This window comes from Nelusetta ayraudi, unplaced genomic scaffold (assembly GCF_046127955.1).
Source record: "Nelusetta ayraudi isolate G7.1 ecotype Tasmania unplaced genomic scaffold, CSIRO-AGI_Nayr_v1 ptg000076l, whole genome shotgun sequence".
Taxonomy (NCBI): domain Eukaryota; kingdom Metazoa; phylum Chordata; class Actinopteri; order Tetraodontiformes; family Monacanthidae; genus Nelusetta; species Nelusetta ayraudi.
Window position 1 is genome coordinate 942772 of NW_027466126.1, and position 12570 is coordinate 955341.

Genomic DNA, 12570 nt, shown 5'->3' on the forward strand with positions numbered 1-12570 from the left:
CGGAAACTGCAGTCGACAGCAGCTGGATTTAGACAACGGTTCAGTCGTTTAGCAGTCATCGCCTCCACTTCTTAGTTTAAATCACTGCAATAACAATTTCATCACACTGCAACATTGCTTATGCCAACAATGGGGCTCTCTGGTCTGGCATACTGGGTCTTGCATTCAGACAGTCAAAACCGATGGGTGTGTTTGGAGCTGTTCAGACTGAGACGCATCTGTCCAAATTTGAAACTACCTCCTGAAGGTTTCAATCCGTTTTGCAAAAAAATTGGATTTCAAGTGATTTGTGACTGTTCACATTACAAAGGAGCCATCCGGTTTCAATCCGGATGGACTCAACATCGGATTTTAGCTGGTGATCTGAATGCGGCTTTCGCTCAATCAAAGCAACAACAAGCACTTTTAATAAGCGCATCAGTTGCACGCTACCCCCCACCACCACCACCCAGCCCAGTCAGTGTATTGAGAGCCCACTTATGGCATTTTTAACACGCTTTAAAGTCCAAATGTCAGCGTCTAGTGCGGGGGTCCGTGCCGTCTGGGAAATGAGGAATTGAAGTGAGTGATAAACCAGGGTGGAGGGAGGAGGCGGGGTGGGTGGAGGAAACGGGGATGAAGAGGTTACGGTTTCACCGCTGTGAAGATGTGACGAGCCGAGGAGGCATCTGGGTGGAAGACTGAAGGGAAAGCAGGAAGAGAGGGGGAGGAGACGCGTCCACACAGCAGGCGGGTTAACATTTAGACCGGGGCTGGGGTGGTGGAGGTGGGGGGTGGGGGGTCGGGTAGCCACCGGGTCTGGCTGTGTGACTTCCTCCCGACTCCCAGGATGCAGCAGGAAGCCGAGGGGAAGGGCACGATAAGAGAGGGAGGGAGGGAGGGAGGGAGGCAGTGAAGCAGTGGGCCGCAGCAGTGAGGGTGAAGGGAGGCATTAAGGTGGAGGGTGAGGCAATAGAGAGCTCATGAAGAGGGTGGTGTGTGTGTGTGTGTGTGTGTGAGAGAGAGAGACACCAGAGCAGTGCTGTTAAGTCAGGGATGGGGAATGAAGGGGTGAAAACAGGTCCACACACACACACACACACACACACACACACACACACACACACACACACACACACACACACACACACACACACACACACACACACACCCTGGGGGTTTTGATTGGCTCGGATGCCCACTGACATTTACTGCACAGCATCACACACCTAGTTGGTTTCTACCTGAAAGCGTTTTTTTTTTTTTTCTTTTCTTTAGGTCAGCAGCTGACATTACACAGAAGGATGAAACACAGACGCCGAGTAAACTGACTACAAGTTTCACGCCGGCGTCTGACAGGTTTGACGCATAATGCACAAAGGAAATGAATGGCTGCTAAAAAGCTGGAACAATTCTTTTCCCGCAAGCGAAATCATTTTAAAAGGAATCCAGTCGCAGCCTTGCAAACCTTTCTATAAACAATTCCAACTGAAAGGCTTTCTTCCTTTTTTTTTTTGAAAAGGAGGAAAAGCTACATCCAGGGTCATGTGACCAAAAAAAACAGGAAGCTGCCGATAGCTTGCGAAAGGAGGAAGCCACAGAGTTGTTGCCGTTGCTGCAGCGACGGTGGGCATTTTTCTCCAGAAGTGAACGTTTCCTCATGAAGACTGGCGCTAACCGGCTTCTGTGTAAACTCCTGATTCATTTCTCCATCGGAAGCACAACATTTCAAAAAGACTCCCTCACCTGCAGCATGTTGAGCAGCAGCGAGCGGAACTTGGTGCCCTCCACCATGAACAGCGCCATCTTCTCGCACAGCCTGGCGGCCGTGGTGGCGAAGCTGCGGTCCGACACGGCCGTGGCGTAGATGGCGCCCACCACCTGCGACAGGGTCTCCTCGCAGCGCGCAGAGCTCTGCGCCTCCTCCATGAAGGAGGCCAGCCGCTGCTCCACGCCGCTGCTGTTGCTCCTCATGCTGTCCAGCAGCTCCACCAGCCGGTCCATGTTCTGGGAGCCGCGGCCGGCCGCGTCCTCGCGCCCGCCGTCCTGGCAGGAGGCAGAGAAACACAACAGGAGAGGAGGCCTCAGTGACGGCCGACTGTGGAGAGGTTACGGTTTTCCAACGCTGGATCACCAACAAAGAAGGAGCCGGCGAGCTGTGAAGCCATGCAAAGTTCAAAAAGTGTGGCTTCACTTTCACCAAAATAAGTGACATGTCTTCAGTGCAGAACGTGCAAACAAAATGTATCGCACAAAGGAGACTGGCACGACTGATCAGACACCTTCCGCTTACCTCTGGTTAGCTTTGAGCTAGCTTATTCAAAACGCGTTAACTTTATTGACGCTGCCTCGGAATCAGATTGGAGAATTGTTAAGAACCGGAATCAAAATAAGGAATCGGTTCAAACCGTTCAAACTCCCAACGATGGCCAACACCAACCACGATTAGTACAGTCAGATTTTATTTATTTTTTTAATATGCATTGTTATTGTTAGCTCCCTGTTTGTGTGGCTAGGAGCCTCCGTCAGACAGAACCTGATTAGCTCGCGGAGGATGTGTTTGTCTGGTGGGGAGTCCCGAGTTGTCAAATCAAACGCACCCTGGTGGGAGCCACTGAGCTGCAGGGAGACACTTTTGAGTTTGAGGTGGAAACAGTTGGCCGTCGTTCTGCTGTAGCGGCAGCAGCAACACAGTGGAGGACATCAGAAGCTGTTAAGATGACGACTTGGCCTCCCCGCCGCTCGTCTGATCGGCCAATCACATGAAAAGACGGACGGCGGCATCGTGTAGCGACGTCGCAGACGGGCGAAAGAAGGGAAAAAGTTCCCAGACGAGATTGTTTGTGTTACGTGTGTGTGTGTGTGTGTGTGTGTGTGTGTGTGTGTGTGTGTGAGCACAGAGATATTAGTCCCGATTGGACTAATGGACGCTGACAGGCTGTAAGCAGCTTTGGTACCTTGTCCTTCAGCCTCCTCCTCAGCCGCTCCCTGGACGACTGCAGCAGCCCCACTCTGGGCACCTGCTGCTGCTGCTGCTGCTGCTGCTGCTGCTCCTCCCTCGCCCGGTTACCTCCCGCCAGAGACGGCGGCTCCGGGACGGCGGCGTTCAGCGCGGGCGGAGGCGACTCGCCGGGGCTCCTCCTGTCTGGCGCCGCCCTGCTGGGCTCATCGCCCACCCTCACGTTCTCGCCCTCTTTGTCTTTGGCTGTTTTCTGGGAGGTTGCGTTGGCGTGTGCGTGGCCCGGCGGGGGCTTCTGGTTGTGGTGCCAGCGCCGGTTCTGGCCGGGTCCGAGGTGCTGCTGCTGCTGCTGCGGTCCTCCGCCCTGGCGCGGCCCATGGCACCCTCCCACTCCCACTCCTCCCCCTCCTCCTCCCACTCCTCCTCCCCCCTGGTACTGGCGCGGTGGCCGCCCAGCGCTGCTGTTCCGGTTGTCTCCCAGCTCTGGGAGCATCTGCTGCTGCTGCTGCTGTGGCGGCGGCGGCCCGGGGGACTGCGGATGGGTCGGATCCCTCTGGTGCTGCGGCGACTGCTGAGCTTGGTTCTTGACTCCGCCCCCTCCGCCTCCTCCACCTCCTCCACCTCCCTGAGTCCGCTGCTGTCTCCTGGAATGAGAGCAGATCTCAGTCAGTTGGATTGTGGCCGAGTGACAGACGCTACACTTTGACCCTCGACCTCCACGCCTCCAGCCCCTCCCCGTCCCACTAGAGCTCCTCAGGACCTCAACCTGCAACAAAACAATCACTGGTTAACGTCGCAACGGCGTGCTGCACGTCGAGGAGCCCTGCGACTCCTTACATGTGTGGAAGCACCGCGAGATTCTCTGAGTGTCCTGCAACTGCACCGCTTTCCTGCAGCGACTCCGGGCTTGACAAGCCGCTGACATATGGTGCAGGAGGGATTAGTCGCCCTGGCACCGAGGAGGCAACCTGTTATCTGCCTGAGCCTTGAATAAAAAAAAAAAACCTCACCGAGCAGCGGGTGACAAACGGTTGCACGCGGTCAGATAGCGGAGGTCGGCGCGAAAAAAAAAAGAAAAAAAAAATCAGCGGGACGAAGGGATTGAAGCTCTCTGGCGTAATTGCTGATAGGAAAAGTTGGTTTTCAGGAGAATCAGCAGTTCAGGTCGAAAGCAAGAAGCAGCGGCCTTGACTGCACAAACAAGACTGAGTTTAGATCTGAAGAAATAATAATATTAATAATTAAAAAAAAAAAATACATCAAGCTTTAACAGTACAAAGTAGTTTAATGGGTTTTTTTTTTTTGCATTAATATTCAGCAACAATCCAATAGAGGTCGTCGCACAAAGTGGTCAAGACTTTGAAAAAAATATATATTGAAATTTTTCCCACAAACAGTATATCAAACAAAAGCGCTTTTAAATTATACTCTGGCACCTCTTTTGTGTGATGGACCTTGTTGAAGCCAGAATGATGAGCGGAGAGAGAAAAAGAAGAAAGGTCATGAATGCCAAAGCTGGAATGCGGGTTTCATCCACTCGCACAAAAGCTTTTCCTTGTACGTTTTCATTGGCCAAACCTTCAAAAGCTCCATTCAGTTCGAGACCTGAAGCCGCTTTACAAGAAAAAAAACCCACACGTGAACCTTGTGACTGAAATTTCTTTGGCAAAAGTTGCCAAAACCTCAAAAATGTCAAAAAAATTTAAATGTTCTTTCTTTCCAAACATAAGAACATAACAGCAAGCCTTCACAATATAATGTCAGGTATTAAAAATCTCCATATAAATTCCAGGTTTTTGTAGACTTTTTGCAGCAATTTAAAATTTCTTTAAACCAAAAAAAAACCCTGAAAGTGGATTTTATTTTCTTTATGCAGCCTTAGAAATATTCACACAAGCCACGTCGACCCAATCAGTAGAGCTATGCTGAGCTCTCTTCTGGAAAATCTTGCCGCTTTGCACCTCAACCTCAAATGGACAAAGTCACCTCATCATATCATAGTTATTATTGCAAATCTGCTTTTTTTTTTTTTAAAGACAATCTCGCTCGACTCGGCCCTCCCGTCTGCACGCAGCAAGTTCTTTAAATATCCCGTCCGTCTGCGAGCGCGACTGAGCAACACGAGCCATGTGAAGGCGCCATATTGGGGCTTTGAGAAAACGGAGATGAGGATTTTTTTCTATTTTTTTTTTTTCTCTCCTGGTGTCGCCCGGCTGGTCCTTCTGCTCCGCTCCGTCTCCCGGGGAGCTCGAGAGACGGTTCAGCCGCCGCCTCTCCGCTCGGCCCGACAGCCTCCCCTTCCAACTGTGCAAACACCACCGGCCGCTTCCTCGGCCAAACACCGCCGTTTGTCTGCCCGACAAGTTTGTTTTTGTTTTGTTTTTGTTTTTAATCTGGCGGCTCAGCGCGGCTTTGTCGTACACAAAGATCGGCTCCCGGCTCCCTCCTGTCGGGGCTTCCATCCATGCGGGAGCGGAAGGCCCGCAGAGTCGCTCATCGGAGCTTCCAATGTTTCCGAGGACGATAAATTAAAGTGTACTTTTCTTTAAGGGCGGCTGAGAGATTGAGGCTTCTTATCTAATACAACGGCAAGCAGAGTGTAATATGAAGAGAGGGGGAAAAAAGACGGAGGCAGTCGTCTCTCTCCCTCTCTCTCTATCTAACACACACTCTCTCTCTCTCTCTCTCTCTCTCTCTCTCTCTCTCTCACTCAGTGATTAATTTGATCTCTCCGACTCGCTGTTGGTTCAGGCTGGGCTCTAATAAGCCCGCCTCCCGACGTGCCGCTGATGCGGCTGAGAGGTGAAAGCGAGACAGTAATAAAATGTTAATCACATTTAATGACTGCGAGCGCCGCTGCCGATGCTGCGGATCGACTATCCCGGGAGATGTTTGCATTAAGGATAAAACCATGATGAAATTTCATTGGCGGCGGCGGCGGCGCTGCCTTCAATCACCGGCGCAAATGAGAAGCGGCTCTTTAGTTTTCCTTGGTATTAATCAGTTTGGAATTAGCCTCTGTTGCCGCCTGGCTGCCACCTCGTCACAGGCGTCTTGACCTGCGGCACCAAGGATCCACCAGGAGAGAAGTTTTTTGGGGAATTTTGAAATTTTCCAAATTCCAAATTTTGTTATGACCGCCGGTTTTCCCCATTGCCGTTTTGATTGGCTGCGTCCCGACAGGTCTGTAAGTGACGTTCTCCAGAATGGTTCTGATTGGCCATATAGATCATGCGCGTTCCAGAGGCACGATGGGGAAGTGACACTACTGCGCATGCTCTATGGGCCACTTGATGCGGAAGACACAAACTTTTCCGGCATATGCGCTGGCTGAGCAACTTCATTGAAATGAATGGGCCGCCATCGTGGACTCTGGGGACCAGAGAGGGAGCAGGACGGCTCCCCCTCTGGGCTGATGGTCGTCACTGACCTGGCTGAGACTCGTCGCTTCCCCCCGGGGCCAGTGGGCAGAAGCACAGTTAAGTGGTCTCGGGCGAACTGATCGAGCGCTCTACAGGCAAGAGAGGTGGAGGTGATGGAGGAGGAAGAGGAGGAGGCAGAGGAGGAGGAGGGGGAGTTGAAGGAGGAGGAAGAGGGCGGCACACGTGATTGGAAGGAAGGGCGGACAGACGGACGGGGAACGGATGGATCGATGGATGGATGGATGACAGGTGGCAGAGGAGTTGGAGGACACAGAGTGAGATGGAGAATAAGGAGGGAAAAAAGAAGCAAGGAAAAACAGGGAAACAAAAAAAAGACTACAGGTTGACAACTACATCATTAAAAAAACATGCACAAGAGCACAAACAGAGGTGAGATGAATTGGCAGATGTGATCATGATGGAGGAGGTGGTGAAGAGGAGGAAGAGGAGGAGGAGGAGGAGGAAGAGGAGGAGGGATCACTGCGCTGATTGATTGCCAGTGTGGCTGCGGATGGAGACGTTGGTGGAGCGACTGAGCCGATGGTTGACCCAGACTGACCAATCAATGAGCCCGGAGGGGACGAGAGGCCCGCGGGCCAGACAGTCGATAGCTCGGCCACCGCCGCCGCTGCCGCCACTGCTTAATGGACTGTGTGGAGACCCACTTTTCAACGCCCCGCTGCACTCTGCACGCACGCAACATATACATATATGGATATACATCTACACACGTGAGCGTCCGTGTGTGTGCGCCCGCTTGCACAAGTTTTAATAAAGCTGGAAAAGTACGACTGAGTCATCGTGGCCGCAGGATACGAGCAGCGAAGGAGGCGGATTCATCGTAGGTGCAGAATAACAAGTGGAGCCGCTGCTGCCCGGTGTGCACTCGCCCCACTTGCACCAGCGCACGTACGAACACACACACACACACACAAATCATCTCGATAACACGTCGATACGACTCAACTCCTGACGCTCTCATTACGCCGGCTCATGTAGGAGTTGGTCTGACGTCCCTCCGCCAGTTGCCAGGCGGACCGAGGCGAAGATTCCAGGAACAGATTTTCATTTTATTTCTTTTTTAAAATAAAAAAAACCTCATCGGTGGCGAAACGATTTCCAAAAACGGAGGCCGGGGGGCGGCGGGGGGACAAGGGGGGGGGGCACCAGCGCCGGCTTTGCCCCTTTCCTCTCCGTCCTCTCCGGAGCAGGCGGGCGGCGGTACGCAGCGCATTCCAGTAAATCACAACTAATTTCAGCCCTGCTTGACGTGCACGCTAAAGTAGAAACACATGCACTGCCTCCCATTTTCTTTTTCTGTTTTTTTTCCCCTTCCTGCCACACAGGCAGCCTACACTTTTTTTTCCTCCGCTCAGCGCCGGCGACTCAAACGATGGAGGTTTGATTTCTTTTTCTTTTTTTTTTTTTCCCTACCCTCCCGCCCCAAAGTTTCCTAATTAGGTTCATTTTTCTCTGCGAGGCTGCGCGTCTTGGCGGTGCAGAATCGCAGCCTTATCTGGCCGACCTGTGGCCGCGCTGAATATTTATATGCGAGAGCGGCTGGTTGTTTGCGGTCGAGAAACAGGAGACGGCGTTAATGCAGGAGGAGCTGAGTTTCAGGACGGACAAACTTGGGAAATACATGTATCAACACACACACACCCACACACACACACAAACACACACACAGACGCACGGAGGACGGCGAGACGCCACTGAGGTAGTTTGGCCAGTTAGGAGGTTGTAATTACAGTCTCATATCCTAATTATACTCTACCTGCTTCCTTATGAATGTGTCGAACGGCTTTCTTGGCTGACAATTAAGACGAAACTTGACCTTCCTCGTTTCTCTTTTGTGAAGCGTTTACGGGAAAAAATAAAGAAGAAAATAACAGGAAGTCGTTTAACCTCGAGGTAAACGCACTCGTTCTGCTTCTCGGGAGTTTCATGCTTCTTCTTTCAGCCACTCCCAAATGGCTCGAAGACGAGGGAGTCGAACTCGCAGGTCCTCTTGTTTTTTTGTTTTTTTTAATCTTTTCAACCAACTTTAAAAATCACACTGACTTGATAAAACCTTTGGTCAGTGTTGGGACGATGCTGTTGGAGTCCTTCGTTCGAGATTTTTTTTGTTGGGATCAAGTGAAAAGACCAAACAATGTGCTTTCTGACCATTAGGTGCCGCTAAATCTGACCGACTGGGCCTTTAAAGGAAGGATTTCTGGAGTGAAAGGCATCATCAGAGTCCAGCTGCTGGTGTGCAGGCTCTGTTATTAACACCTTCAGACTTTCTGGCCTCACAGTCACACAATAGAACAAATGCGCATGTATGAAAACCTGAAATCAGAACTAGAAAGCCCAGACTGAGCTCAGTTTACAGGACAAAAGACAAAACTGAACCGCTGGGGTTTTTTTTTTTCCTTTCACAGGCTGCACACTCACCGGACAGCACAATGGCTCTGGACTGCTCTTAACATTCTCCAAACTTATAAACAAGGATGAAAAGTGTGTTTTGTCCATTAAGTGTGTCTGCCTTTTTTTTTTTTTTTTTTTTTTAAACTCCAAATACAACCAAAATATTTTCCCTCGGCCCGTCTCTTAGCAACTGAAGAGACGTTTTCCAGTGACATCAGGACGGGCGAGGAGACAGACATGTTTTTTGCTTTTTTGCGTTCAATGAAGTCAGACTTGGAGGGTTGGAGGGTGTGTGTGTGTGTGTGTGTGTGTGTGTGTGTGTGTGTGGGGGGGGGGGGGGGGGGGGGGGGGTGGTTAGACTTGAGTGTAAAGGATGCGTCGCACATGGGGAATTCTGGGACGGAACGACGTGGTGGATGTTTGCTAAGCGAAGTGAAGAAATTCCGAAAGTCAGGCAGGCAGAGGGAACACAAAGCCGGAGCACCTCTGGCAACACTGACAAATAACTGCCCTCAAATCTCATTGGGTCTGTTGGACGAAAAAACCTTGAATGTCTCCTTGCGCTGTTTTTTTTTTTTTTTTGTCGTCTCCCTTTCCTGTCTGCAGCAAAGTGTCGAGCCTGCATTCCTGTCTTGACATTGCTTTGACTGTGGAGAAATGTTAAGGCTATCAGACTGGACGAGCGCTGACGTCAGTCAGGGAGGGAGGGGGGGTGGGGGGGGGGGAGAGAGAGAAAAAGAAGAAAAACCTCCCTCCCTCCCTCTGGCTGAGGGAGGCATGTGTGCAATGTGCTGCGCTGAGCTGTGCTGTGCGTGCGAGCCTACCGTCGGTCATTCCTCCTACGTCGGAAGAGCTTCTTGGTGTGCGCGATCTCGGCCTCATTAGGAAGGGGTGGGAAGACCTGCAGGGAGACAAATCACGGGGTTAGAGACAGCGGCTGTCAGGAGCGGCGCTGTGGATCGAAATGGATGGATGGAAAGACGCAGCAGAGTTCTTCTGCGCTGTTTAAAAAAAAAAAAAAAAAGTAATAATAAAACTTTGAAAAAAACCTCTCTAAATATCGCTAAAAGTTTTTTACACTCTCATGAGGTGGTTGTTCAGAAGTACCAATATAGAGGTATATCACAAAAGCGTAATGGAAACACCTTTTTTTTTGCATTTACACATCAGCGGACGTGACGTATGGTGTCACGTGACGTTATGTTTGGACGGAGAAGGCAACGGAATATTTATTTATACAACTAATGGGCAGCCTCCAACAGAGACTTTTTCAAATTCCACTTTTCATTTTCTCAGTGTTCCACGACCACTCGGCTTCCTCTTTGTCGGGGCGAAATGCAGGAAGCGAGAGATGAGAAAATGAAGGAGAAATCCAGCAAGCCACTGATAGGACTGCTGCTGCCGCTGCTGCTAACGAGACGCTTTTTGACTTAATCTCCACAGACAGGGTTATTCTGCTGCGGCCTGCTGTCATTTTGCACCTGCGTGAATCGAAGTAAACGCAGTCGAAGCTCTGAGTAATGGCGCGGCGCTGGGAATCACAGGCAGCAGATTTGTCAACAGAACTGTCGCGCTGCCTTCAGGTGGCTGCGGCGCTAATGAACCGCAGGAGAAGCCTCATACAGATACTGTCAAAATAGCGTGTTAGCGTCGACGCGCCCGCACATGCAGTCGCTTATTTCTTTTTTTCTTCTTTAACGAGAGCGTTGTCTAATTTAATCGCTTCTTCTGAGTGGAGAGCGTTGAAATGAGGGTTGTTTACTGTAAGAAAAGCAGGAGCCTCAATTTGAACCCGTTGGCAGATTGGCTGAGTCTCCTCGACTGGAGAGTGAACTACGCTGAGAATGAGTTGGACCGCAGCGCGCACTGGCATGCAAAAGGTTTCGTTTTGAAGTTAGAAGAAATTTCGGACCAAACAAGAAGGATTTTTCTACAAATTTGTAACTGGGGATTTGGACTGTTGTCAAAACTGCTGGACTGCATGAAACCGACTGAGTGAAAACACGAGAACGCAAAGGAGTGAGAAGCAGGAAGAAAATGTTTCACTCTGTATAATGTGGACGAACGGGCGCTGCGCTGCTCCATGCCAAATTTAAGCTAGCCCGCTAAATCGGTGGCCTAAATTGTAATTTACAGGAGGCAAAACAATAAAAAAAAAAGGGAGTCGCTCCTTCACTAAGACGTCTGAAAATGGCAAGCAGGAAAGTATCAGTCTCCACAAACAGCTCCCTGCCTTAACATCCAACTCTAATATATGCGTAGCGCCGCTGCCGATCCCCGCATGCAAACATCACAGTTTTGCTCATGGTAACTAAGGTGAGTGAACACACACATATGTATGTATGTATATATATATATATATATATGTATATGCTGATACGAAGCCATCACTGTATGGAAGATTTGACAGGTATTATCTTTACCGCCCGAGGAAAAAAAACAAAAACAAATAAAATGAGACCATCCGTCATCCATTAAACATCAGGCCTGTCAATCAAACGCCCCCACCCCCACTCAGCTGCGCATCACCGCCGGCCTTGTTACCATGGTTATAGGTGGTCTCCGGCCAGCAGCAGCGTATGTATGTATACATCACGTCTACATGTAATTACTGTGCGTGCGCCGTTTGGAGGTTGTCTACTATCTACTATCTACTGTCGACTGCGGTGGCTGGTGGGACTGTGCTGAGCAGGCGGAGGGAGGGAGAGCGCAGACGGTTTAGTCGTGGAGCAAAAAAAAAAACATTGACTTTATTTTTTTTATGAGTCTCCCTTTTTAAATAAAAGATCATCTGTTCATCACTAATGCATGTGGTCTCTGTACCAGTCAATCTTTTTTCCTTTCTCTTTCATCCCCTTTGTGGAAGCTTCCACGTGACGGGAGGGAGGGAGGCCAACCAAGGTGGCCACTGTGACTGTCAATGGAGAAGCTTCTAGTGACATCACAAAAGGCCGATCGATCACCGGAGCTCCGTGTTTCGGTACGCACTTCCTGTGAAGCGGCGCAGGGAAAAGAAGTCAAGGACGGACTTCTCTAATTCTTGGTGGAAAGTCTCTGTTCTGATTGAATTCGCCCATTCTGATTGAAATTACTATGGGATCGGAGGGGAAAAGCAACCGTCTTATAATATGGGACCTAAAAAACATGTATTTGACATTTTTAGTGTGTTTTCTCGTGTGCGTCTTGCCTTTTCGCACTTAAAAATACAGTGTTTTTTTTCCTCTCTTTGCTTTGCTGATCGCTCCAGTTTGCCGAAGCTGAATATAAAACAGAACAAAGAAAAGCATACATGGCAGAGAGCACTGTTCACTGCTGTGGACCACTTCACATTCTATATATACATATGCATTTGCAGTTGGGCAGAATCTCTTTCTTTTTTTTTTTTGAAGCTTTAACCTTAAGGACAGACTTGATATGCACATATAAAACATACACTGCGCCCGCAGAGCTCAATCACTGCCATGCATAAACGCCGCAGTAACTATTCTCCGTCTATAGATGTTTCCTTTTCCTCGAAAAACTTGCACAAACATATACTTTTAAGTAATTTGATGCGTCGGAGGGAGCGCTGGATATTTGACACTGCTGCTCCAGCCTCCCTCTCTGCTGGGTGATCTTTGGGGTTTGAGATTGAATCCAGATGTATGAGGCTGAAAATGTGTGTGTGCGCTGGAAGAGTGGGCTAATGTCCAAAAAAGGCAGACAGACAGACAGACAGACAGACAGACAGACAGACAGACACACACACACACACACACACACACACACACACACTTGAAAGTGTCTGTTTGTGCGAAA

The 12570-nt window shown here is 49.9% G+C and overlaps 1 protein-coding gene across 2 annotated transcripts in view; it reads right to left on the reverse strand.

Annotated features, from left to right (window-relative positions):
- ctif (CBP80/20-dependent translation initiation factor) overlaps positions 1-12570 on the reverse strand; it is a 38987-nt gene that overhangs the window by 6157 nt on the left and 20260 nt on the right. Inside the window, exons 8-11 of one of the 2 annotated variants that reach the window (XM_076043712.1) lie at positions 9597-9673; positions 6369-6449; positions 2937-3582; positions 1726-2025 (exon numbers count right to left, since the gene is read on the reverse strand). In XM_076043712.1, coding sequence (XP_075899827.1) covers positions 1726-2025; positions 2937-3582; positions 6369-6449; positions 9597-9673 — 1104 coding nt within the window. The remainder of the gene's footprint in view (positions 1-1725; positions 2026-2936; positions 3583-6368; positions 6450-9596; positions 9674-12570) is intronic. The other variant, XM_076043713.1, reaches the window with a different exon arrangement.